This window comes from Macaca thibetana, chromosome 20 (genome assembly GCF_024542745.1).
Source record: "Macaca thibetana thibetana isolate TM-01 chromosome 20, ASM2454274v1, whole genome shotgun sequence".
Classification (NCBI taxonomy): Eukaryota; Metazoa; Chordata; class Mammalia; order Primates; family Cercopithecidae; genus Macaca; species Macaca thibetana.
The window spans coordinates 48,335,960-48,357,375 of NC_065597.1; the positions used below are offsets into that span (position 1 = coordinate 48,335,960).

General features: G+C 58.0%; 4 protein-coding genes across 17 annotated transcripts in view; 2 read left to right on the forward strand and 2 right to left on the reverse strand.

Moving 5' to 3' along the window:
* Nucleotides 1–211: 211 nt before the first annotated feature.
* On the reverse strand, nucleotides 212–2,868 carry HIRIP3 (HIRA interacting protein 3). 4 transcript variants are annotated; one of them, XM_050773928.1, is made up of 7 exons: nucleotides 2,753–2,868; nucleotides 2,555–2,675; nucleotides 2,316–2,430; nucleotides 1,125–2,056; nucleotides 857–1,025; nucleotides 676–774; nucleotides 212–587 (listed from the first exon to the last, which is right to left on the reverse strand). In XM_050773928.1, exons 1-7 carry the CDS (start codon nucleotides 2,815–2,817, stop codon nucleotides 424–426), a joined length of 1,665 nt encoding a protein of 554 aa, XP_050629885.1. In that variant the 5' UTR covers nucleotides 2,818–2,868; the 3' UTR covers nucleotides 212–423. The 4 variants fall into 4 exon arrangements, with proteins under 4 accessions (XP_050629885.1, XP_050629884.1, XP_050629886.1 ...); XM_050773927.1 differs by having other exon boundaries at nucleotides 2,316–2,454; XM_050773929.1 differs by lacking the exon at nucleotides 676–774 and having other exon boundaries at nucleotides 2,316–2,454.
* A 596-nt stretch (nucleotides 2,869–3,464) lies between these two features.
* INO80E (INO80 complex subunit E) lies at nucleotides 3,465–12,707 on the forward strand. Of its 3 annotated transcripts, XM_050774003.1 has the most exons (8): nucleotides 3,465–3,609; nucleotides 3,766–3,836; nucleotides 4,027–4,079; nucleotides 7,660–7,738; nucleotides 7,831–7,942; nucleotides 8,329–8,445; nucleotides 11,487–11,576; nucleotides 12,284–12,443. In XM_050774003.1, the coding sequence occupies exons 1-7, from the start codon at nucleotides 3,529–3,531 to the stop codon at nucleotides 11,553–11,555; spliced, it is 582 nt and encodes a 193-aa protein (XP_050629960.1). In that variant the 5' UTR covers nucleotides 3,465–3,528; the 3' UTR covers nucleotides 11,556–11,576; nucleotides 12,284–12,443. The 3 variants fall into 3 exon arrangements, with proteins under 3 accessions (XP_050629960.1, XP_050629958.1, XP_050629959.1); XM_050774001.1 differs by lacking the exon at nucleotides 11,487–11,576 and having other exon boundaries at nucleotides 12,137–12,707; XM_050774002.1 differs by lacking the exons at nucleotides 8,329–8,445; nucleotides 11,487–11,576 and having other exon boundaries at nucleotides 12,137–12,707.
* ALDOA (aldolase, fructose-bisphosphate A) overlaps nucleotides 9,243–21,416 on the forward strand; it is a 76,586-nt gene continuing 64,412 nt past the window's right edge. The window contains exon 1 of one of the 4 annotated variants that reach the window (XM_050773963.1): nucleotides 9,243–10,839. In XM_050773963.1, coding sequence (XP_050629920.1) covers nucleotides 10,812–10,839 — 28 coding nt within the window. In that variant the 5' untranslated portion in view covers nucleotides 9,243–10,811. Of the gene's footprint in view, nucleotides 10,840–16,947; nucleotides 16,952–17,066; nucleotides 17,071–18,004; nucleotides 18,009–21,416 lie in introns of those variants that run through there. The other 3 variants (XM_050773970.1, XM_050773971.1, XM_050773966.1) reach the window with 3 other exon arrangements.
* DOC2A (double C2 domain alpha) lies at nucleotides 12,430–21,004 on the reverse strand. 6 transcript variants are annotated; one of them, XM_050773943.1, is made up of 13 exons: nucleotides 20,877–21,004; nucleotides 20,430–20,560; nucleotides 19,072–19,374; nucleotides 16,874–17,148; nucleotides 16,384–16,463; nucleotides 16,113–16,187; nucleotides 15,907–16,016; nucleotides 14,100–14,226; nucleotides 13,957–14,016; nucleotides 13,711–13,874; nucleotides 13,522–13,603; nucleotides 13,339–13,435; nucleotides 12,430–13,257 (listed from the first exon to the last, which is right to left on the reverse strand). In XM_050773943.1, the coding sequence occupies exons 4-13, from the start codon at nucleotides 17,133–17,135 to the stop codon at nucleotides 13,112–13,114; spliced, it is 1,203 nt and encodes a 400-aa protein (XP_050629900.1). In that variant the 5' UTR covers nucleotides 17,136–17,148; nucleotides 19,072–19,374; nucleotides 20,430–20,560; nucleotides 20,877–21,004; the 3' UTR covers nucleotides 12,430–13,111. The 6 variants fall into 6 exon arrangements, with proteins under 6 accessions (XP_050629900.1, XP_050629898.1, XP_050629896.1 ...); XM_050773941.1 differs by having other exon boundaries at nucleotides 19,103–19,374; nucleotides 20,877–21,002; XM_050773939.1 differs by lacking the exons at nucleotides 19,072–19,374; nucleotides 20,430–20,560; nucleotides 20,877–21,004 and adding exons at nucleotides 17,817–17,907; nucleotides 18,259–18,412 and having other exon boundaries at nucleotides 16,874–17,144.

The window sequence follows — 21,416 nt, forward strand, 5'->3', positions numbered from 1 at the left end:
AGGGGCCACTGGGCAGGCTGGCAGCACAGGAGCCACACACCCTTCTCCAATGGGTCTGGTGGCTGTTGGATGACAGGGTCTGGAGGCAGGGACTTCTTCCAGGAACCCAGGGGAAATTAAAGGGAACCACGCCAGGGGAGGAGGTGGAGGCAGTGACTCCTCAGTTTCCTGGCCCAAAATACAGGAGGTGAGAATGGGGGACCAGATTTGATGAGGTGATTACGAACACTCCTTTATTGAGTCTTAAAAAATAAACACCTTAAATGGAGAGCGTGAAGCTGAGAAGTAGCATCCCAACAGCTTGTGTCCTCGGGAACGGCAGTCTTCTCTGAAGAAAGCTGCTTCTGTTCCACAGACACCGGGCAAGGGGTGCTATGTATGCTTTGTACATGGATCAAGGGTCCTTCCTGAGGGTGGCAGAGCTCAGTTACTCTCGCCATCACTGCTGATGATGCCACGCATATGTGACCAGTCCGGGGGTGCGGGACGGGGCCGCTCTTCGTCTGAGTCCAGGGTCCGACGGTACAGCTCCCCTGGGGGTGCTGCTTCTCCTAAAGGGTTCCAGGCTGTACGTCTGCGTGGCCGGCCTAGGGGAAAGGGGAAATGAGAGATCGGATACCCGAGAATGTCCAACCTCACCTATCTGCTCCCGGGCAGTGAGAGGAAATCCCTTACCCGAGCCACTGATGATGTTCGCAACATCCAAGGAGGCTACCTCAGCTGCCTCCTCCCTCTGCTCTTTCAGGGCCCGACACTTCTCTAGGGAAGGGGTACCTGGGGCAGAAGAAGCTGGTGATCCTCTCCTCCCCAGCAGCAAGGCCCTCTACTACAGCCCCTAGGGCACGCCGGGCCTCACCTTTCATGCCTAGGGCTTCCAGTTCTGCCCGGAGGATACTTAGGCGCTCCTTGTGTGAGCAACAGGAGCCCAACAGCTTCTTGTAGTTTCGATGGGCACCACAGGCCCGAATGTAGCGCTTTAGCCTCATCACAGCTGGGTGGTCCTCTCCACGGCGACCTGAGCCAGCCTAGCAAGGAAAGACAGCAGCTGAAGGCGAAGCCTGCTGGGCCTGAGGCAGGGTCTCCCTCTTCCCTAATGGTGGCCTCCCACCCCGCCTCACCCTCACCTTCCCTCCTTTGGCCTCTGGACTTCCGTCTGAGGAGGAAGAGGAGCTCCGTGTCCTGCCTTTCCTGGAGCTCTTCTTGGAAGAGCGGTTCTTCCTCTCCCCCTGGGGGCCACCCCCTGCCTCGATGTCACTCACTTCCCTCTCCAAGTCACTCTCCTCACCACTGGTGCTGCGCAGTGTGGCCGTCTTTCTAGAGCCTTTAGCTGTGGGTTCCCCCTTCCCACTGTCTTCCTCATCCTCGCTGCTTCCACTCAACCCCTTCCCATCCTTAAGCTGGGTCCTGTCCTTGCTCCTCTTCTGCACTGGGGGTTCTCCATCTCTCCCACTGTCATCCCCACTGCCTGCTGCCTCTTTCTGCTCTTCCTCGCTGTCTGAGTCTCCCATGAGCCTCTCTGCCTGGCTTTTCGGCTTACAGCTCCTCTCCTCCCTAGCTGACTTTCTCCCGCCATTGCTCCTGGCTCTGGGTTTCCAATCCTTTTCCTTCTCCCCTTCTTTCTCTTCCTCCCCTCTGTGCTCTTTCTTCCCAGCTAGGATCTCCTCCTCCTCTTCACTCAGCTGTTCACTTTCCTTCAGGCTTTTAGTTCCTTTATTTCCCTCCACCTTCTTTGCTGTCCTCTGAACGGGTTCCTCCTCGCTCTCCTCGCTTTCTTCCCTGGCCTGCTTCCTACTGACTGAGGCGTTGCCTGGTGCCTGCTTCTTTGCCACAGGTTTCTTCCTAGTCTTCCTCTTGTCCCCCTTTTCCTCCTCCTCACTGCTCTCCTCTCCCCTCTGTGCGGGCAGGTCCCTCTGCAGTTCCTCATCACTGCTCTCCTCAACTGCCTTCTTTGAGGCTCGCCTTGGATTCTCCTCCTTGGCTGGGCTGACTTCTGCTGCCACCCCATTCTTTGCTGGGGGTCCAAAGTAGTCTGGGCTGGAGGCTTCAGAGCCGGACTCTGGAATATGGAGAGGAGAGAGGGTTGAGACAGGCTCCTCCTGTCCCTTCTCCCTTCACTTCGGATAGGTTGTCTCGAGCCCTGCCCTGACAGTTGGAGGGGCAGCAGGAAACAGCTATCTGTCTTCGCTGTTCCCGGTTCCTGACTCACTGGCCTCGCTCCCTCATTTAACGCCTGGGGACATAAGAGATGCACAGTGAACGCTTCTTGAGTGAACCAACGATGCAGAAGTCCCCCATAGCAGGTAGGAAGCACTAACCCGACTCTGAATTGAAGCGGAACCTTTTTCTCTCCGGGTCGCTACAAGGGGTGGGAGGCCTCTTGCCCTTCTTGGTAAGGTCCAGTTTGTCCTCCCTGGAAGCGGCTTCATCCACCTGTGTGTGCGCCAAGAGGGCGAACTATGCACCAAGGCGGCGTTCACCGCGCCCCGTCAGCCCCTCCTCCTCGGCAGCAAGCCCCGCCTCCGCCTCCCGCGGCCCAGGCTCCGGCCCGGCACACCTGCATCTTCAGCAGCTCCTCCTCCACCAGCCGCTTCAGTGCCTGCTTCTCCTCTGGCTCCAGGTGGTCGCGGCCCGAGTGAGCCAGGTACCTCCGCCGCACGATGGAATGCGTGAGCGTGCTGCGGGGACAGGGTGTCAGGACGGAGTCCCGTCCCACCCGCGCCCTTTCCAACCCCATCTCCAACTCCCTGGGCACCTGAGGTCCGGGCGGCCTCGGAAGAAGCTACGGGTGAACTCCTGCATCTCCTTCTCCCGCGCCATTTTGCTCAACCCGGGATTGGCGGCTCCCGCCTTTTTTTCTTCTCGGCCTCCGTCAGCGCGTTTGACAGCGGTTCGCGCACGCGCAGTGCTGCGGCACCGTGGGGCTAAGGACCGTTGGCCCTTGGCCGCGGACCGCGTGGGCCGATAACTTTGCCAGACGAGACTTGTTTTCCTTGGGCAGTTGGAGGGTCTCGCGGATCCTACCCTTTCTTGGAACGAATCATTTTTAAATTTCTCGTTAGAAACCGATTCGGCGCCGGCAACCGTTGGGTGAAACGTAATCAGCCCGCGACTCTGCCTTCCTTCGTGGTCACGGGCACCAGCTAGGCCGCTATTATTTCGCAAGGCAGAAGAGAAGAGGCATCCTCGCGAGGAGACGAGGAACCTCGGGGGAAAATCCTTTTGTGGCTTCAAGTGTCTAAGCACATTAGAGTCAGGAACGGCGCCCTCCAGCGTCCGCCATTTTTGTGGCGTCACCGCGTCACTGCTGCGCCATCCCCAGACGCAGCCACTCGCCACCGCGCTCCTTTCCCAGTATTCCTCGGCAGGGCGGCCCGTGCGGTGACGCCGCCTGGGCGCCCGGTACGCTGGGAGTTGTAGTCCCGGTGGCACAGCCTTGCAGAGTCTCCGGAAGTGGAGGCGTGAGCGACGGGGTAGCGCCTGCTTGGGGTAGCGGGACTGCAGAAGCTGGGCGCCACTGCCGGGCCGGTCATGAACGGGCCGGCGGACGGTGAAGTGGACTACAAAAAGAAATACCGGAATCTGAAACGGAAGCTCAAGTTCCTCATCTACGTGAGTGCTGCCGCGGGAAGGCTGTAGAGGGGGGAGGCCTGGCGCGGACAAAATCTCAGTTTACTCAGGTGTAAAGTGGGTGGGGCGAGCGGCTGCCGGTTCCGGGGCCCTTCACGGAGGACCGTTGGCCCAGCGCACCCCTTGCCCGTGATACAGGAGCACGAGTGCTTCCAGGAGGAGCTGAGGAAAGCGCAAAGGAAATTACTGAAGGTGTCCCGGGACAAGAGGTGATGCACGTTGCAGGGGCGGAGGGCGATGTGGTTCCTAGGCAGTCTACATTGGGACCCCATCCCCGAGTAGGGCCACAAGTGCATGGGCTCTTTCAAGGATCCGATGGGCCTGCTGGGAGGGTCAGGGGCCCAGGGGGACATTGCTGCGCTGGGAAATCACTGTCCGTCTCTCCTTCCCTCTCCTCAGTTTCCTCCTAGACCGACTTCTGCAGTACGAGAATGTGGATGAAGACTCTTCAGGTGAGCAAGGTCTTGAAAAATTGGTGGAGGGCGTGGTTCCTGGCACTTAGCAAGCTTCCTGGACCCCTGCCTTTTAGGCAGTGGCAGCTGATGCAGCCCCCAGTGGTCCTTAAGCCTAGTTGCTTGCCTTCCACCTGCACCGTTCTTTTATTCAGGCACTTACTGAGCACCTATTGTGTTTCAGGCATTGTGCTTGGCACAGGGGATACAGCAGAGGCAGAGACAGGCAAAACCCTTGGTCTCTTGTAATTTATGTTTTAGTTGGGAAGAATAAGTAAATGAAGACAATACACTAGAATTTTAGGTCATAGTAAGGACTTGAAGATAATGAAAGCAGTTATGTGGTAATGATTATAGTACAACAGGGGTTGATGAATTGTTTCTGCAATGGGCCAGATGGTAAGCTTTCTGCAACATACAATCTTTGAAGCACCTACTGAACTCTGCCTTTGTAGTAGCAGCCATGCCCCATCGGCAAATAAATGAGTAGGGCTATGTTTCTATAAAACTTTATAGGCACTGAAATTTGAATTTCATGTTATTTCCATATGAAAAATTTTTCTTTAGTTTTTTTTTTTTTCTTCAAACATTTAAAAGCTTAAAAGCCATTCTTGGCCGGGCACGGTGGCTCACGCCTGTAATCCCAGCACTTTGGTAGGCCGAAGTGGGTGGATCACAAGGTCAAGAGTTCAAGACCAGCCTGACCAACATGGTGAAACCCCGTCTCTACTAAAGATACAAAAATTAGCTGGGTGTGGTGGCGTGCGCCTGTAATCCCAGCTACTGGGGAGGCTGAGGCAGGAGAATCATTTGAACCCTGGAGGCAGAGGTTGCAGTGAGCCGAGATCGCTGCCACTGCATTCCACAGGGCAAAACTCCATCTCAAAAAAAGAAAAAAAAAAAGCCATTCTTAGCTTGCAGACAGCAGCAAGCAGGCAGCAGGCAACGTCTGAATAGAGTACTCAAGAAAGGCTTTTCACGGAGTGACGTTTGAGTTGGGACCAGATAAGAAACCAGGCTTCCATCCTGGGCAACATAGTGAGACCCCATCTCAATTTTAAAAAAAAAAAAAGCCATGTATAGTTGTGTATACATGTGGTCCCAGCTACTTGGGAGGCAGAACCAGGAGGATCCCTTGCCTGAAAGGTCAAGGCTGCAGTGAGTCATGATAGCACCACTGTGCTCCAGCCTGGGTGACAGAGCAAGGCTGTCTCAAAAAAAAAAAGAAAGAAACCCCATCCTGGCTAACATGGTGAAATCCCGTCTCTATTTGAAATACAAAAAATTAGCTGGGCGTGGTGGCGGGCACCTGTAGACCTAGCTATTCGGGAGGCTGAGGCAGGAGAATGGGCGTGAACCTGGGAGGCGGAGCTTGCAGTGAGCCGAGATTGCGCCACTGCACTTCAGCCTGGGCAACCGAGTGAGATTCCGTCCAAAAAAAAAGAAAAACCAACCTTGTGAAGAAGTGAGCTGGAGCTGCCCCAGCAGAATAATAAATGCAGCTACCCTGAGGTAAGAACAGGCCAGGCTTGGTTGAAAAGCAGAGGGATGAAAAAGAGAGAACACTGTGTTCATCCCTTTATTTGAATATTGTCTGCAATTAACTATGTTTTCCATCATAACCGGAGCCCCACATGCATACCTACAAAACAAAGTTTAGTGAAACATTTTTAAGATCACTGTATCCAATTCATCCTGATACTTTTTAGATTGCTTTTTTTCCCTTCCTTTAGTGCTGGTTGCACGCCAGTAAATTGATTTCATGACTCACTAATGGATTGAGACCCACAGTTTGAAAAAACCCTAAGGTGGGCATTTGTGGGCCTCTTCCTGGGTGGGGCCCTCATAAGCCATGTCATGTAGAATCACCTCTCTCCAAGGTGCCTTTAAACATTGGTCTGAGGCAGGGATCGGCATGTAGCAGCCAGCCACGTTTTGGGACGTAGTGTTTTGTCAGAACGCATGATACCCATTTGCTTGCTATTATAGGAGGATTGTAGATAAGGTTAGGGAAATAGGCAGGGGCTCACTCAGGTAGGTCATAGTAGGAGGTTTGGCTTTTATTGCAGCCTCTCATCCCCTGCCTCTTCTTTCCCTAGGGTCTTCCAGTTAACATCCTGTTTGAGGGGAATTCAGGGCAGGAGGTGGGAGAGGACCCAGCATGTTCATGGCTAGAGTGGGTTGCATCTGAGGAGCAAAGGCCAGCAATATGAGCCCCACTCCTGTCATGGAGGCCCACACCCTGGCCAGGGAGACACATGCAAATGACACTTTTCAGCACAGTGTGAGCGCAGCCATGATGAGTAAGAGTAGAGGGTTCCAGGAGAGCCTGCAGTTAATTGGGCTTGAGGGATTCTGGAAGACTTCCCAGAGGCGGTGGCATTTGATCTGCTTCTTAAAGGGTCTCTCTGAGCAGAGACATTGGTAATGGCTTCTATAGGTGTATCAGTCATTTGTTCCATGAAAGATGGCCCTTTTAGGCAGAGGCACTGAATAGGAAATACATTTCTTTTTTGACGAAATAGGTCAGTGTGCTGTAAAGAATACAGTTACGTTAGTTGATCGGAAAGGTGTGTTGAAGCCAGATTAAGCAGCACCATGAATTCGTGCAGGTAGTGGGGGATGTCATCAAGAAGGATGTGACCAGGTCTGTTTTAGCTCACTGTGGGGTTGGGAGTGGACAGTGGATGGCAGGGTGATGTGAGACTGCTTAGCAGGTGATTTTGACATGCTGGTGGCCTGACCTGTGTTAGTTGGCGTGTGGAGCAGTGGATGAAGGGGAGGACTTCAGGGGTGGATGAACAGGACCCTGGTTATGGGGTGTGGGGCAGAGGCAGGAGCTGAAGACAGCTCAGCTCAGAGGCAAGGAACCAGTGGCTTCAAATAGCCAAAGAGTCAGAGTCTCAGCCTCACACCTTACTTTCTGAGCCTCGGTGACCTCATGTGACAAGTGGAGGTGCTGCCCTTCCCATCCTTCCTTGGATCTGATGGCAAGGAGAGGTGGTGAGTGGGAAGGAGCCCGGCACGCTGGCCATGCGTGGCAGGTGTGTTACGGAGGAATCAGAGCCTGAGGGGCGCTGGGGAGGCTGGAGAGGCTGTGGACCTCCCTGAGACAGCTCAGGTGTGTGGTGCATGTGCGTGCCCACTAGCTGGTGTGTCAGAATCCCCCCCGGGAGCCCTTCTATTGGGTTTTTGGTTTGTTTTGTTTTTTTGAGGCAGGGTCTTGCTCTGTCACCCAGGCTGTTGTGCAGTGTTACAATCACAGCTCACTGCAGCCTCAATCTCCAAGCAATTCTCCTGCCTCAGCCTCCTGAGTAGCTGGGACTACAGGCACACGCCACCATGCTCGGGTAATTGCTTTTGTTTTTAATAGAGCTGAGGTCTCGCTAGGTTGTCCAGGCTGCTCTCGAACTCCTGGCCTCAAGCGATCTGGCCACCTCAGCCTCTCACAGTGCTGGGATTCCGGGCATGAGCCCCCGCACCTGGTCCTCCGGTGCCCTTCTGTAGTGTGGAGGAGGTTATACCCTTCTGGGATGGACTGGGATCCCCCACCCCCACTGACCATCTGTCCCCGTCACAGACTCAGATGCCACTGCATCATCAGATAACAGCGAGACCGAGGGGACACCCAAGTTGTCTGACACACCGGCCCCTAAGAGGTGAGAAGAAGATGCATTCCTCTCGCTGGGGAGGGTCAGGTGGGGCGCCTGGGCTCCCAGCCACCTCTGACCCCGCCCTGTCCTTTCTCCAGGAAGAGAAGCCCTCCGCTGGGGGGGGCCCCCTCTCCCTCCAGCCTCTCCCTGCCTCCTTCAACAGGGTTTCCCCTTCAGGCCTCCGGGGTTCCCTCCCCATACCTGAGCTCGGTGAGTTGGGGTCAGGGGTGGGAAGTGGTGAACTAATATGCCTGGGAGTAAGGTGGGTGTCGTTTGGGCAGAAGAGCTGGGCCTCCGGGCAAGGCCTGCCCAACTTTGGGGACATCTGTCTGGGTGTGGCCCAAGTGTCCCATGGAGGGTGTGAGTGGGGGCTGCCCCCTTCTCTCTGGTATAGGAACGGGGCCAGGCGTGACTGAGGAGAGCAAAGCCCAGGACAGCATCCTGCTGCTGCCCGGCCCTTCTGTGTTTGGGAGCCCCGGGAGCCGCACTCATCACCATCTCTTTTGTTTTTCCATCTTCCTCCTGTTTGCATTTCTTTCCCCACCCTCACCCCGGTCCACTCCGCCTCCCATCTCCATCCCCGCTCCCGCCCGCAGCTGGCCTCCCCCCGCTACCCCCCATTCCCTTCTGACTACCTGGCCCTGCAGCTGCCCGAGCCCAGCCCCCTGAGGCCCAAGCGGGAGAAACGGCCCCGCCTGCCCCGGAAACTCAAGGTACCCTGACGTGGGGGCGCTAGGGAGGGGCAGGACGGCAGGAGGAGAGCCACCTGAGGGAGGCTCAAGGCGGGGGCCTGTCAGAGAATCATGAACGATTAATTTGGGGACCCAGTCAGCACTTAGCACTGAGGGGTGGATCAGAGAAATCTCAGCTCACAGGCTTGTATGGAGACAAATCAGGGCAGAACCAGCCTTGGGGGACCTGGCGTGCGGATGCCAGGGGTCCCGCCCTTTCATGGCTGCAGTGTAGCGGGGCCAGGCTCATTTTCCCACGGTGGGGCGTGTTTTGTGATGCCAGGTAGCCCCAGACCAGGGCAGGATTACTGGATCTAGTCAAGTCAAGACTGCCTATTAGAAACTACGTAGCCTTCAGCAAGTCTCTGTTACCCTCTAGGCTTCCTAGGCTTGGCACCTATAGTGCTAGTGGTCCTACTCGATACGACCAGCAAGCGCCCCTGGAGCACCTCCTGTTACACGGCAGTGCACAAAGCAGACCAGTGCCTGCCCTCACAGAGCTCACATTCTAGCAAGATACGCAGAAAACATACTAGAAAAATAGGTACTTGTGGAGAAGAACAGAGTGAGGTCCAGAGCATGGGGACGCCGGGGGGACGAGGCTGACACTTAGGGCCCAGCAGTCGGGCATGTTCTTTGAGCAGAGACATACAGGAAGTGGCAGCAAACCGTGTGGCTCCTGGGCAGTGTTTCTGTCAGGCAGAGACCCTGGGAGGGTGTGAGCTGGGCTTGTTGGAGGGTCTGGAAGGAGTCCGTGTCGGGAAGGAAAGTAAGTGGGTCCTGGAGCAGGTCAGAGGGGAGCTCCTGAGGCGCCAGTGTGCAGGATTCGCTGTGAATGAAGCCTTGGAGAAGGCAGTTCCCTGGCGGGGCACAGGTTGCAGGCATGAAGCGGGAGTGATCTAATTGCATCTTAACAAAATTGCAGACACTGGTGGTCAGAGAACAGACTAGGTGAGCGGTGGGGTGAGTTGGGATGGGAATGAGGAGGCCACCACGGTAAACCAGGCCGAGGGCAGAGGGTCCAGAGGGGGCTGCAGACCCATTTTGGAGAATGAGGGTGGGAGTTCCAGGAGGACCCCGTGTGGGCTGTGCGGGAGAGAGGCCAGGATGCCTCCAGGGCTTTAGTCTGAGCACGAGTGGAGTCTCCCTCCTTCGAGATGGGAGGGCTGTGGGAGCACAGGCTTGGAGGGAAGCTGAGTCTGGCCGCGGATGTGTCAGGTGCCACCTGGAAAGGAAGCTAGACAGCAGCCCATGAGGGGCTGCGCATTTGGAAGCTACCAGGCTAGTGGTAGATGAGAGCCTTGGGAGAGATGGGGATGGGCTGAGGGGCAAAGTGGAATGGGGACCAGCTGGGTGGCTCCCAGGGTTCTGGAGCCAGAAGCAGAATGAGAGGCCGCATTTGCGGTGGTCTGGAGTACAGGATCTGGAGCTTCAATCCCAACTCTGCCGTTTTCTCCGTGTGACCTTGGCCCTGTGAGGCTTCACCTCTTGAGCCTGAGTAGCAGAGGTGACAGTACTGGCCCTGGTCCTTAGCAGGGGGATGGCGGGCAGGGTGGGGAGTGGTGCAGCACTGGGGGGCACTTAGAGGCTTTCTGGCCTGGTGCTGACTCCTGAAGCGGAGTTGTGTCTGGGAGCAAAGTTCTAGACATTCTGGAGAGAAGATTTGGGAGGGCAGCCCAGGTCCATAGCTGTCGGGGGAGGTGGGGAGAAGCCAGGAAAGGCCTCAGCGAGGAGAACGTGTGAGCCCAGGGTGAGTGGAATTGGATATTCCTGGCTGAAGCCATGGTGGGAAGGGAGCCAGGGCCACAGTGAAAGCACTCTCTGGGCCAGAGCAGGAGTGGTAAGAAATTGGCAAGAAGAACCAGGTGGGGCGGCATCATGGAAGGCCTGGACACTGGCCTGAAGTGGGAGTTTGTCTGTTACTGTCAGGGGAGCGAGGAGATGGAAGGAAGGGAGTCCAAGCAGAGAAGGGATAACTGTGAAGACAGAAGCAGGTTGGTTCTGTCAGGCCTGAGTCAGACTTGGCCGGCTTTGAATCCCAGCTCTTCCAGTACTCACCATGCGACCTCAGCGTGTCATTTCACGCTTGGAGCCACAGCTCTCTTTCTCTGTTCAGTGGCGTCCTTGTGGGGAGAATGTGAGTGAAGGGATGAAAATTGCTTGGCCCATGCCTGGCTCCTAGTAAGCCACAGAGAAACGTGAGTCGCTGCCAGTCAGGCTGAGAGGATGCCACTGAGGAAGTCCAGGCCAGGGTGGGACATGCTGCGCACAGCGGGGAAGGAGAGGGGGTGGCCAGAGAAGGGGATGGTGCTTTCCAGTCATACACACATGTCTGCTCCCGTGTGTACATGTGGGGGCCTGGTGCAGGGCGCGGGGGTGCTGTTCAGAGTTGGACCCCCTGTCATCCATCCTACCAGTCTCCTATACCCTGAGGCCTGACCCACCCTGGCCCTCACGCCACCCCAGCAGCGGAGATGAGGGTGAGGGCTCCTTAGGAAGCAGAGAGAAGGCCACAGGGCCAAATGTGACACTCAGAAGGGCCACTGGAGACCGCGCATGGCGTTTCCTGCCAGCCCACCCAGCATCTAGCCCAGGGCCAGACTGGACACTGCCACTGCCCCGCAGGACCCACCGGGCCTGTGCCTCAGGACCTCCATGTCCACACCAGGTTCAGCCTCCTTCGCTGGCATGTGACCTGTCTCCGCTGCCCAGTGTCCTGAGGCTGGGAGGGCATTAAACCACCTGGCACACAGCCCGTGCCCAGTTTGTGCCCACAGACAAAGCATGGGGACTGCGGAGGAGACCCACAGAGCTCTCTGGGGAGGGTTTGTGAGGACCTGGCAGCTGGGGGTGCTGAAGGGTTGGGCAGGGCAGAGGCCGCTTCCCAGCCTCAGAGGACGAAGCAGGACTTCTGACAAATAGAGCAGGATGCCCAGGTGGAGGGGCCGCCTGTCATCCGGCAGGCAGCACTCCCGTCCCGAGGCCCTGAGTGGCGCGGTGACGCGCTCAGGTCTGTGTTTTAGAGCGCGCGCTCTGGCTGCAGTGCGGAGGAGCTGGATCTGGGAGAGGCTGCAGGCAGGGAGTCCAGTTAGGAGGCTGGGACCGCAGCCCAGGTGAGCTGAGAGGAGGGCTGGGCCTAGGTCACGGCTGCGGGGATACCGAGGAGGGGCCCATCCAAGACATGATAGAAGCTTCTGGGGGGCAGAGAAGCCACTGGGGCTCTTGGCTCAGGCAGCCTTCAATACCCTCCACCGAACCAGTGAGTTCCGCAGAAGAGGGAGAGGAGGAGGGAGAGGAAGCCAGTGGCGGCAGGTGGCACCTTCGGGGCCCAGTGGCAGGCAGGCAAGCAGTCCAGGCCGACTCCACCTCTGGCTTAACCCCTGTCTCGGGGCAGCCCAGGCACCTCCCTGGAGAGGGCAGGGCCTGGCCTTTCCCGGTTTCCTGTGAGGCACCCCATCCCCTCATCTCACCTCCATCACCACCCCCAGGCACTTGCTGGTTTGAGGCTCTCGAGGGGCTGGGGGCGGGCAGGCCCTGAGTGCAGCATAGGTTGGCCTGGCTGTGCCCAGGGCCCCTTCCCCGTCCCCAGAGCTGCCCTGGGGGGCAGGGCCCGGTCTCCTGAGGCCCCAGTGCCTCCCTGACTAGTCCCCCTGTGTTTCTTCCCCTGCTGCAGATGGCGGTGGGGCCCCCTGACTGCCCTGTGGGAGGACCGCTGACCTTCCCTGGCCGGGGTTCTGGGGCTGGGGTCGGGACAGCCCTGACCCCCCTCCCACCCCCCAAGATGCCCCCCCCCACGATCCTGAGCACGGTCCCTCGGCAGATGTTCAGCGACGCAGGTAGCGGGGACGATGCCCTGGATGGGGACGATGACCTGGTGATCGACATCCCAGAGTGACCGCGACATCATGCCATGCCCACCACAGCCCTGCCCGGCGCCCTCCCCGTGCCAGCACACACGAGCCCAGCTTCCTCGGAGGTGTTTATTGATGCCCAGCTGCCATGCTCCGGCCACTGACACAACCAGAAAAGGCGTAAACATGCACGGGTGTTCCCCAGGAGGGTGGCAAGGGCCCTGCCTTCAAACTCTGGCCCCCTCCAGGGGACAGTTATTTAAACGAGTGGCCGGGAGCATCTGCCCCCTGCTGGGGAGGCAGAGACCCTGCGATGGCCACCCTTTTAAAAGGGCAGCTGTACAGGGCTAGGTTTTTGCAATGAAGTTTCTGTATTAAAGGAGTGGCTCTGGGTGTGTTTTTTGTCCTTTTCTCTTTTTCTGAGGCATTCTCCTCCTCTGAACCTCCCCTAATCCGACCTCCTCCCTGTGGGGGGAGAGGGACGGGGCAGCGTGGAGAGGCAGGAGCGAGGAGCGTGGGGGCCTGGGGCCGGGCTCTGAGCACTGCCCGGGTGTGCAGAGGAGGGGGGCTTTGCATATTTGCAGGGACTAGCGAGTCAGGCAGGAGGTTTGCATATATGAATATAGAACTCCACAGCCCCTCACGAGCAGACAGACCCAGGTCACAGAGATTCACAAAAATAAGACAGGTAGTGCAGGGTGGGGGCAGCCCACCCCGTGTAAACGTGCAACACACTCGTGCGAAGGTTGGGTACTGCACCCGGCCCGATAGGCCTGTACCAGGACACTGCTGTCCACTCAGGCTGACGACAGAGCCCCAGCCGCGGGGGGCAGCTCGCTGGTCAGGGCGTGCCAGCGCTCCAGGGCTGCGTCTGGCTGCTGCAGGCAGTCACTCCAGTGCTTCCGAGCCTCGCCTCGGGCACCTGACCCCAGGGACACGCCACCTGGGGGAGCAAGTGGCAGGGTCAGGGCCACCTCCCTGCCACTCACCCTCCCTCAGCACCCTCAGCCAGCTCCTCCCTCACCGATGAAGTCATTGGATTTGCCAATGTCATAGTCCCAGACGGTGACTTCCAGGGTCTTGGTGGCCAGAGTGGAGAGCTCTATCTCGTAGAAAAACTCCTGAGAACAAGGCCAGGCACCCATTCGTGAGCCGGCTCCCCAGCCCCTCCTTGGCCTCCCTCTGCATCCCATCCCCACCTGGGTACCTCGTTAAATTCTGGGTTGAGAGTCTTCTTCTTCACGCATGTCTTATGCTTGGATTTCTTGTCCACATCAGGCCTCAGGTACCTAGAGGTGGGGTGGAGGGAGAGGAACTGAGGGGTCAGGGACAGGCCAGGCCCAACTCGGGCCAGGGCAGGCTCCCTGGGGAGGAGAGGGTCAGGGCGAGGGCTCACGTCTTGACGTAGGGGTCCGAGTAACCGTTGACGTCCATGGCAGCCAGATGGGCGCAGCGCAAGATGCCTACCAGCAGTCCCCGGCGCCGCGAGCTGTAGCTGAGACTCAGCAGGATGCGGCCGCGCTCCTCCAGCAGCCCCGGGCCCTGCTCCGCCTGCTCCAACTGCGGGGCACAGACGCAGGGTCAGCCTGGGCCCCTGCCGCCTCCCACCCACGTGCATCCCCATCCCTGTGAGATGCCTCACCTCCTTCAGGTAACAGGAGATGCCCCTCAGCGCCGCCGACATGGAAGAGGGGGATGCCAGCTGAGGGGGCAAACAGAAGGTTCTGGAAGCCTGGCCTCCCCAGGGCCCCCTCCCCCGGTGCCCCTGCAGCCCCCCGCACACACCGGGACCTGGCGCTCGAGGCAGATGTTAAAATGTTTCTTCTGCGAAGGCTTCAGGCGGCGGAGGGGCACACGGATCTCCCCAATAAACTCATTGTGACTCAGCTTGTCCTCATCACAGACGGCAATCCTGGTGGGGAACTGCAGCGTCAGGGCCCCTGGGGTACCTGAGCCCTGTTCTGGGGTGTAGGAAGGGCCTTGAACCAGCCCAGCTCTGCCCTACACACTACGTCTCATCTGGAAGAGAGGCTGGCACTTGAGAAGGACAAGCGGATTTGCCCATTCCTCTGTCCCTCCCTGTGCAGCCAACCGGCTGTCCCTGGTCCATCAGAACATGCTCGGCCATTGTGGGAAGCCCTCAGAAATCTTGGAGCACCCTGATCACTGCCTCCATTCAGGGCCTGGGGGCAGAAGCCAAACTCCACAGTGGATGTGGCCATAGACACAGGCCGTGAGAGCCTTGGACAGCCAGACGAGGACCCCATGCCTCCTCGGGAACCCCGTTCTTTTCCTGCATGCAGCAGAGAGCCAGCTCCACAGGGACTCACTAAGAAATGATTGCTGTCCGGCCACCTGTCCTCCGGCAGCCCCTGCCCTGCCTCTGCAGTGACCCACTACCAGGTTGGGCATCTGTGGCATGGAGGATGGGCAGATCCCAACCCTGCAACTTCTGAGCCACCTGTGTGACCTTGGGCAAGTCACTTGATCACCCTACGCCTCAATTCCCATCTGTAAATGGAGATGGTCAAGGGAAAGAAAGAAATGTGAAAATACTAAGCCCAGGCTGGGCCCTGGTGAGCGCTCATTTTTAGGTCTCATTCTGGTTTTGGCCTCTTGGCCTCCCCTCCATTCCACCCGCACACCCGACACCAAGGTGGCCTCCCTGCCACACGGCCCTGACCAGGGAAGGTCCCAAATGCAAATCCAAGCACAAAGGCAGAGGTCTCTCCGGAGCCTGGGTCCTACTGCCCGCCACCTGACTTGAGGGAATACTCTCCTCACATCTCCATCTCCTGGGATGACGGAGCAAGTTCCCTGTCCCTGAAGACTTCACTCCTTAAGAGATTTTAGGGGAACTCAAGGCATGGAAGGGGCAGACCAAAGCTGCAGAGGTCTGACTTCAGCCAAGGGCTCTGAGAAGGAGTCTCGGTAACCCAGGAACGCTTTTGGGAGGGGGCAGAGCTTGGACTGAGCCTCAGATGAGCGGAATTTAGGCTGGCAGGAAGGAGCTTTCCAGATAGAAAACAACAAGTTAAGTTCAGGAGTTGTGGAACTGGCCAGTTGGAAGAAGGGAGTCCTCTGTTTGAGGGGCAGGAGATATTTTTGTTTTTGAGACAGAGTCTCCCTCTATCACCCAGACTGGAGTGCAGTGGTGCAATCTCGGCTCACTGCAACCTCTGTCTCTTGGGTTCAAGCGATCCTCCTGCCTCAGCCTCCCAAGTAGCTGGGATTTACAGGCGCACACCACCATGCCCAGCTAATTTTTGTATTTTTAGTACAGATGGGGTTTCACCAAGTTGGCCAGGCTGGTCTCAAACTCCTGACCTCAAGTGATCCGCCCACCTTGGCCTCCCAAAGTGCTGGGATTACAGGCGTGAGCCACCACACTTGGCTGGCAGGAGATATTGGGGGGCAGGAATGGCAGGGAAGTATTTTGGCCTGCTGCCAAAGGGGCTAGGGAGCCGCTGATGGTTCTTGAGCATCAGAGAGGTACAGACTTAATGGGACGTAGATCAACCAACCAGCAGTTACAATGTCAGCTGTCCCTGAGCTGCTGCTGGACCTGGGTGGTGGGGAGGGGAGCCCTCACCTGAGCACCTTGTGCGTGATGTCATCATCCGTGATCCCGCTGTACGTCAGGTCCTCATTCCACACGGGATTCAGTGTGTTCCTCTGAGTCTTTGTTTTTAGCTTATTAGCCTGGGGTGTGGGGATGAAAGGTTCTCAATACCTGTCCTCCAGCCCCACGGGCTGGAGGCACGGGCTGGGCCGAGCAGGGCGAGAGGAGGCTGTTACCTTACAGGCTCCAGGCAGCAGGTGCAGCTTGACGTAGGGGTCGGCGAGGCCATTGAAATCCATGGGCTTGAGGCCCTGGAGAGGAGGGCAGGGGAGAGGGCTGGAGGCTCCCGGCACCTTTCTCCCTCTTGTAGAGCTGGACCCTGGAGGAGCCCAGAAGGGGGTTGCAAGGGCAGGAGGAAGGAGCAGGCCTGGGAAGGGAAGGAGGAATGGGCCCCCTCTGGGGGCTGCACGCAAACCGGCCCGGGCTGGGGCAGCAGGGAGTGCCCACCTTGGCCCTGAGGATGCTACAATGCAGAGTGCAGGAGGCCCGGTCATAGAGAAGGTCAAACTCCAGCATGCCCAGGGCGGCTGGAGAGAGAGGAAAGGCAGCATGGATCGGTTTGGAGACAGGTGTGTGAGAGAGGCCAGCAGGTGGGCACTGGCTGTGTGTGTGTCTCTCTCTCTCTTGCCAGCCGGCGAGTGTGAGTGCAAGAGGCTGAGTGGGCCCGTGCGTGTGTGCGTCTGGGTCCCTGGCTCGGCTGCAACTGGGGCTGTGTGGGTGGTGGAGTGTCTCAGCAGAAATACTGAATATTGAGCCTTGCTGAAGCTGTAATCTCCACACCGACTGCAGCTGTGGCAGCCATCCCTGCCACCTCCCCCCCCCCACTGCCCTCCTCCCCTACCTACATGCACAGCCAGCAGGGCCCGTTCCCCTCCCCCGGGACGGCAAGCCTGGAGACCCCCACCAGCGCATGGGGCCTCCAAGCCCCCAGACTCACTGGCATCATCCGAGTCATAGCTGTCCACTTCCGCACCATCCTCAGGTGTGGTGGCCCCAAGGAGGGCTGCAGGGGGGGCCAGAGCCAGGGGGGCCAGATGGGTGGGGGCCTCGCCGCCGCCGCCGCCCCCTTCAGGTCCGGGTCCCCGGCGGGGGAAGTAGTCAGAGATCTGGCGGATGGGCCGGATGGGCCCGGGGCACACGTTGATGGCCATGTGCTCCTGGATGTTGATGGTCATGCGGTCGCCCCTGCGGCCCCTCATGCAGCACCCCTGGCTGGGAGAGGGCATGTGAGCCAATGAGCCCATCATACCTAGCCATTCTGGCTGAGGGCCAGGCGACAGCCTCCTCGGTCTGCAGGGCCCTCACTAGCCTCCCTTCCTAGGTGTCGAGGGAGAGGGTGGCCTGTGCCAGCCGGTGGCAGGCAGGAGGCCTGGGCCCTGCAGACCCCACGCTGGCTCCACAGGGGCTGGGCTGCCAACCCACTCCCCGCAGAAGTCGAAGTTGCACCACCCCGTCCTCACCCACCCACCTCCAGGTTGTCCCTGTATCATCTTGCCAGCTCCTTCCTCTCCTCCAGGGCTCCCCTCTGCTCTGCTCCTGAGCCTGCCTGTTCCCCAAGGGACCCTGCAGGGCCCCGCCTCTGTTTCTCGGAGACTCTGTCCTCCTCTGCACCAGGCGCTGGTCTAGTCAAGGTGTCACCCACCCCTCTAGGCTCCCACTGCCCACTGTCCCTTCATTCAGCCCCAGGACCTGTCTGCCTGCCTGGTTCCCCCGCTCGCTCACCACAGCCCCCGGTGGAGACCCCAGCCTCAGATGCCACCCCTGGCTCCCCAGGGGAGCCAGAAATTGCAGCCGCAGGAGAGCCGAACACCCCCGTAGCGCACACAGGCTGGCACTCTCCCCAGCACCCTCACGCCCCCGGCCTGCCCAGCCCCCTGCACCTGCCTCTGCCTCCAACAGGTGCCCAGGCAATGGGGGGACGGTGGGTGCAGGCTGGGCGGCGGCGGCCGGCGAGGAGAGAGCGGAGTCCGGCTGTGCGAGCCGAGAGGGAGGGAGCGCCGAGAAAGTGCGGGGAGGAGGGGGTGAGCGAGGTGGAGGCGAGGATGCAGCCGGCGCCGGCACCGTTGGGGGGGGGGGCGGGGAGGGGCGCCGGGGCTGGGGAGGGGGCGGGATCTCGGACTCCCACCCGGGGCCCGCTCGGGAGCGCACGCGAGCGCACACACAGACACGTGTGCCCGCGCGCGCACACTTACGCAGGGGCACGCGGGCCGGAAAACACTCGTGTGCACACATCCAGCCGGGCACCCCTGCGCGCACACGCCCGTGCCCACGTGTGCACGCTCACACCCTTGCACACCCCCAGGCGCGCGCTGGCACACTTACCCGGAGAACTTCGCACGCACACGCACTCGCAAACACGCGGGCTCCCTGCGCCACCAGCAAGCAGCCGCCAGAATTGCCGGGTGTTCCCCAAGTACTCCTGGGAGACCCGGGCCCCCGCCCCCGCCAGCGCGTGTGGCCACTACTCCTCCTTCCCTCCCGGGTCCCCAGGGCCGGACCACCAGCCTCGTTGTCATGGCGACGCCGGCTCATCTCCCCCGAACCTCGCGCGTCTTCACGCCCCTCCCCCGCAGGGAGCTGGGGCCTCCGTCCTCCCCTCCCCATGTCTGTAGGGACCCAGAGGCGGACAGGAGCAGGGGGTCTGATCCGCCTGCTGTCGCCGGCCGGGGATCTCGGGGTCCCCCGAGCCAGGCTGGGGAGCCTCACGATCTGAGGGAGGAGGCAGAGGTCTGACGCTGCGGCTTCCCGCACACCTCCTCCCTTTGGCCATTCAGGCCTCTCTCCTTGTGGCCCAACCCAAGTCCCAGGGGCCCGTGTCCCCTGACCAGGGATGGCATCTCCTTTAGGAACCACCCTCCCTCACCTTTCCCCCTGCCGTCTCCAGTTCTGCCCCGCAGGTGGGAAGGGGCGTTGGGGCTTAGCTCTGAAGGCACCCGAGCCCTGCGTTCGTTCCCCATGTGCTGCCATTTCTCACCCAAACCCTGCCACCCCCAAGCCGCCCCCCTGCCCTGCCCTGCGCCTACCACGAAGTGTCAGTCCACCCCTGGCCTTCGGTCTTCACTCACCTGTGACCCAAACTTACCATCCCGAAAACACGAAAGGGCTTATCACCCCCGCTGCCCACCACTGACTCACCCAACCGTTTCCTGCAGTTCCCGGGACACACCTAGACGGCTCAGTCCTAAGGATCTTGGCTCACATGCGCTCCTCTACCTGGGACCGGCGTTTCCTTAGGGAGTCACCCTGGGTCCCCTCTTCCTAGGAACCTTCCTGGGGCATCCCACACTGCCCCTCAGCTCCAGCGCCGTCAGGACTCCGCTCAGCACCGTTTCGCCAGTGCCTCCCCCACCAGCAGGGAGTTCCACTGGAGCGGCTGATTCATCTGGGAGTTCCTAGTGTCCCAAACTGGGCCTGGCACGAAGTTGGCATCTCTAAGTGCTGTTATTTAAAAGAGAAATATGGTTGCACGACAAAGTGAACATACCGAACACCACCTAATCTTACCCTTAAAAATGGTAAAGATGGTACATATCGATGTGTGTATTTCACTGCAATTTTTTTTTTTTTTTAAGTCAGAGAAATGGAGTCCAGCCTGGTGGCGGATGCCTGTAATCCCAGCTACTCCAGGGACTGCCGCCAGAGGATCGCTTGAGTGAAGCCAGACTGGGCAACACGGTGAGACACAGTCTCTTAAAAATAAAATAATAATAATAAAATAAAAAGTAAGAGAAATGTAAAGTCAACAACACTGAGGGGGTGAGGCACACACCTATAATCCCAACGCTTTGGGAGGCCGAGGCGGGTGGATCACCTGAGGTCAGGAGTTTGAGACCAGCCTGGCCAACATGGTGAAACCCCATCTCTGCTAAAAATACAAAAAATTAGCCGAGCTTGGTGGCATGTGCCTTGGGAGACTGAGGCAGGAAGATCACTTGAACCCGGGAGGTGGAGGTTCCAGTGAGCTGAGATCATACCACTGTACTCCAACCTGGGCTATAAGAGCAAAACTCAGTCTCAAAACAAACAAAAAACCCTGAGAAATCACTTATTACCCATAAAATGGGCAAAATCAAAGTGTCTGGGCCGGTGGTGGTGGCTCACACCTGTAATCCCAGCACTTTGGGAGGCTGAGGTGGGCTGATCCCTTGAGCTCAGAAGTTCAAGACCAGCCTGGGCAACATGGTGAGGCCCTGTCTCTAAAAAAAAAAAAAAAAAAAAAAAAAAACAGGCATAGTGGTGTGTGCCTGTGGTCCCACCTACTGAAGAGGCTGAGGTGGGAGGATCTCTCTCTTTTTTTTTTTTTTTTTTTTGAGATGGAGTCTTGCTCTGTTGCCCAGGCTGGAGTGCAGTGGCATGATCTCGGCTCACTGCAAGCTCCACCTCCTGGGTTCACACCATTCTCCTGCCTCAGCCTCCCAAGTAGCTGAGACTACAGGTGCCCACCACCATGCCCAGCTAATTTTTTTGTATTTTTAGTAGAGATGCAGTTTCACCTTGTTAGCCAGGATGGTCTTGATCTCCTCCTGACCTCGTGATGGTGGGAGGATCTCTTGAGCCCAGGAGGTCAAGTCTGTAGTAAGATACAATCACTCCACTGCACTCCAGCCTGGGTAACAGTGAGACCCTGTCTCAAAAAAAAAAAAAAAAAAAAAAGTGTGTATATATATATATATATATATATATACACACACACACATATCCTTAGACCCAGAAATTCCACTTTTAGAATTTTATCTTATAGATATGCTGACCCATGAGCCAAATAATAGAAGTTCAAATTCTTTTTTTTTTTTTTTGAGACAGAGTTTCGCCCTTGTTGCCCAGGCTGGAGTGCAAAGGCGCAATCTTGGCTCACCGCAACCTCCACCTCCCGGGTTCAAGCAATTCTCCTACCTCAGCTTCCCAAGTAGCTGGGATTACAGGGGCGCGCGCCACCATACCTGGCTAAATTTTTGTATTTTTAGTAGACACAGCATTTCACCATCTTAGCCACACTTGTCTTGAACTCCTGACCTCATGATCCGTCTGCTTCAGCCTCCCAAAGTCCTGGGATTACAGCCGTGAGCCACCGCGCCCTGCCACGAAGTTCAAGATTCTTAAATGTAACATGTTCCAGAAGATTGGAAACAACTGAGATACCCAGAAGTAGGGGACCAGTTAAATCAGTCATGATGTAATTCCATACAGTGAAATAGTGTGCAGCCACAAGAGGCTGTTTGGCTCTTGTTTAGAATCATCTTTTTTTTTAAACATACAAGGTCTCCAAGGTCTCACTACTTTGCCCAAGCTGGTCTCAAATTCCTGGACTCAAGCAATCCTCCCGCCTCGGCCTCCCAAAGTCCTGGGATTACAGGTGTGAGCCTCTGTGCCTGGCCCTAGAATCATTTCACAGTTTCATTTTAACTTAGAAAAGCAAAGTGCAGGCTGGGCGTGGTGGCTCACACCTGTAATCCTAGCACTTTGGGAGGCCGAAGCTGGTG

What these genes read in the sequence shown, in the direction of transcription:
- DOC2A (XM_050773943.1), bottom strand. Translation starts at nt 17,135, where the DNA reads ATGAGGGGCCGCAGGGGCGACCGCATGACCATCAACATCCAGGAGCAC. An exon ending in ATCACGCACAAGGTGCTCAG is followed by an intron (nt 14,227 to 15,906) that starts GTGAGGGCTCCC and finishes GTTCCCCACCAG; the next exon opens with GATTGCCGTCTGTGATGAGG. An exon ending in GCCTCGAGCGCCAGGTCCCG is followed by an intron (nt 14,017 to 14,099) that starts GTGTGTGCGGGG and finishes TTGCCCCCTCAG; the next exon opens with CTGGCATCCCCCTCTTCCAT.
- INO80E (XM_050774001.1), top strand. Translation starts at nt 3,529, where the DNA reads ATGAACGGGCCGGCGGACGGTGAAGTGGACTACAAAAAGAAATACCGG. An exon ending in TGTGGATGAAGACTCTTCAG is followed by an intron (nt 4,080 to 7,659) that starts GTGAGCAAGGTC and finishes TCCCCGTCACAG; the next exon opens with ACTCAGATGCCACTGCATCA. An exon ending in GACACACCGGCCCCTAAGAG is followed by an intron (nt 7,739 to 7,830) that starts GTGAGAAGAAGA and finishes TCCTTTCTCCAG; the next exon opens with GAAGAGAAGCCCTCCGCTGG.
- HIRIP3 (XM_050773927.1), bottom strand. Translation starts at nt 2,817, where the DNA reads ATGGCGCGGGAGAAGGAGATGCAGGAGTTCACCCGTAGCTTCTTCCGA. An exon ending in CCGCTTCAATTCAGAGTCGG is followed by an intron (nt 2,057 to 2,315) that starts GTTAGTGCTTCC and finishes TCCATATTCCAG; the next exon opens with AGTCCGGCTCTGAAGCCTCC. An exon ending in GGAAGCCCTAGGCATGAAAG is followed by an intron (nt 775 to 856) that starts GTGAGGCCCGGC and finishes CTTCTGCCCCAG; the next exon opens with GTACCCCTTCCCTAGAGAAG.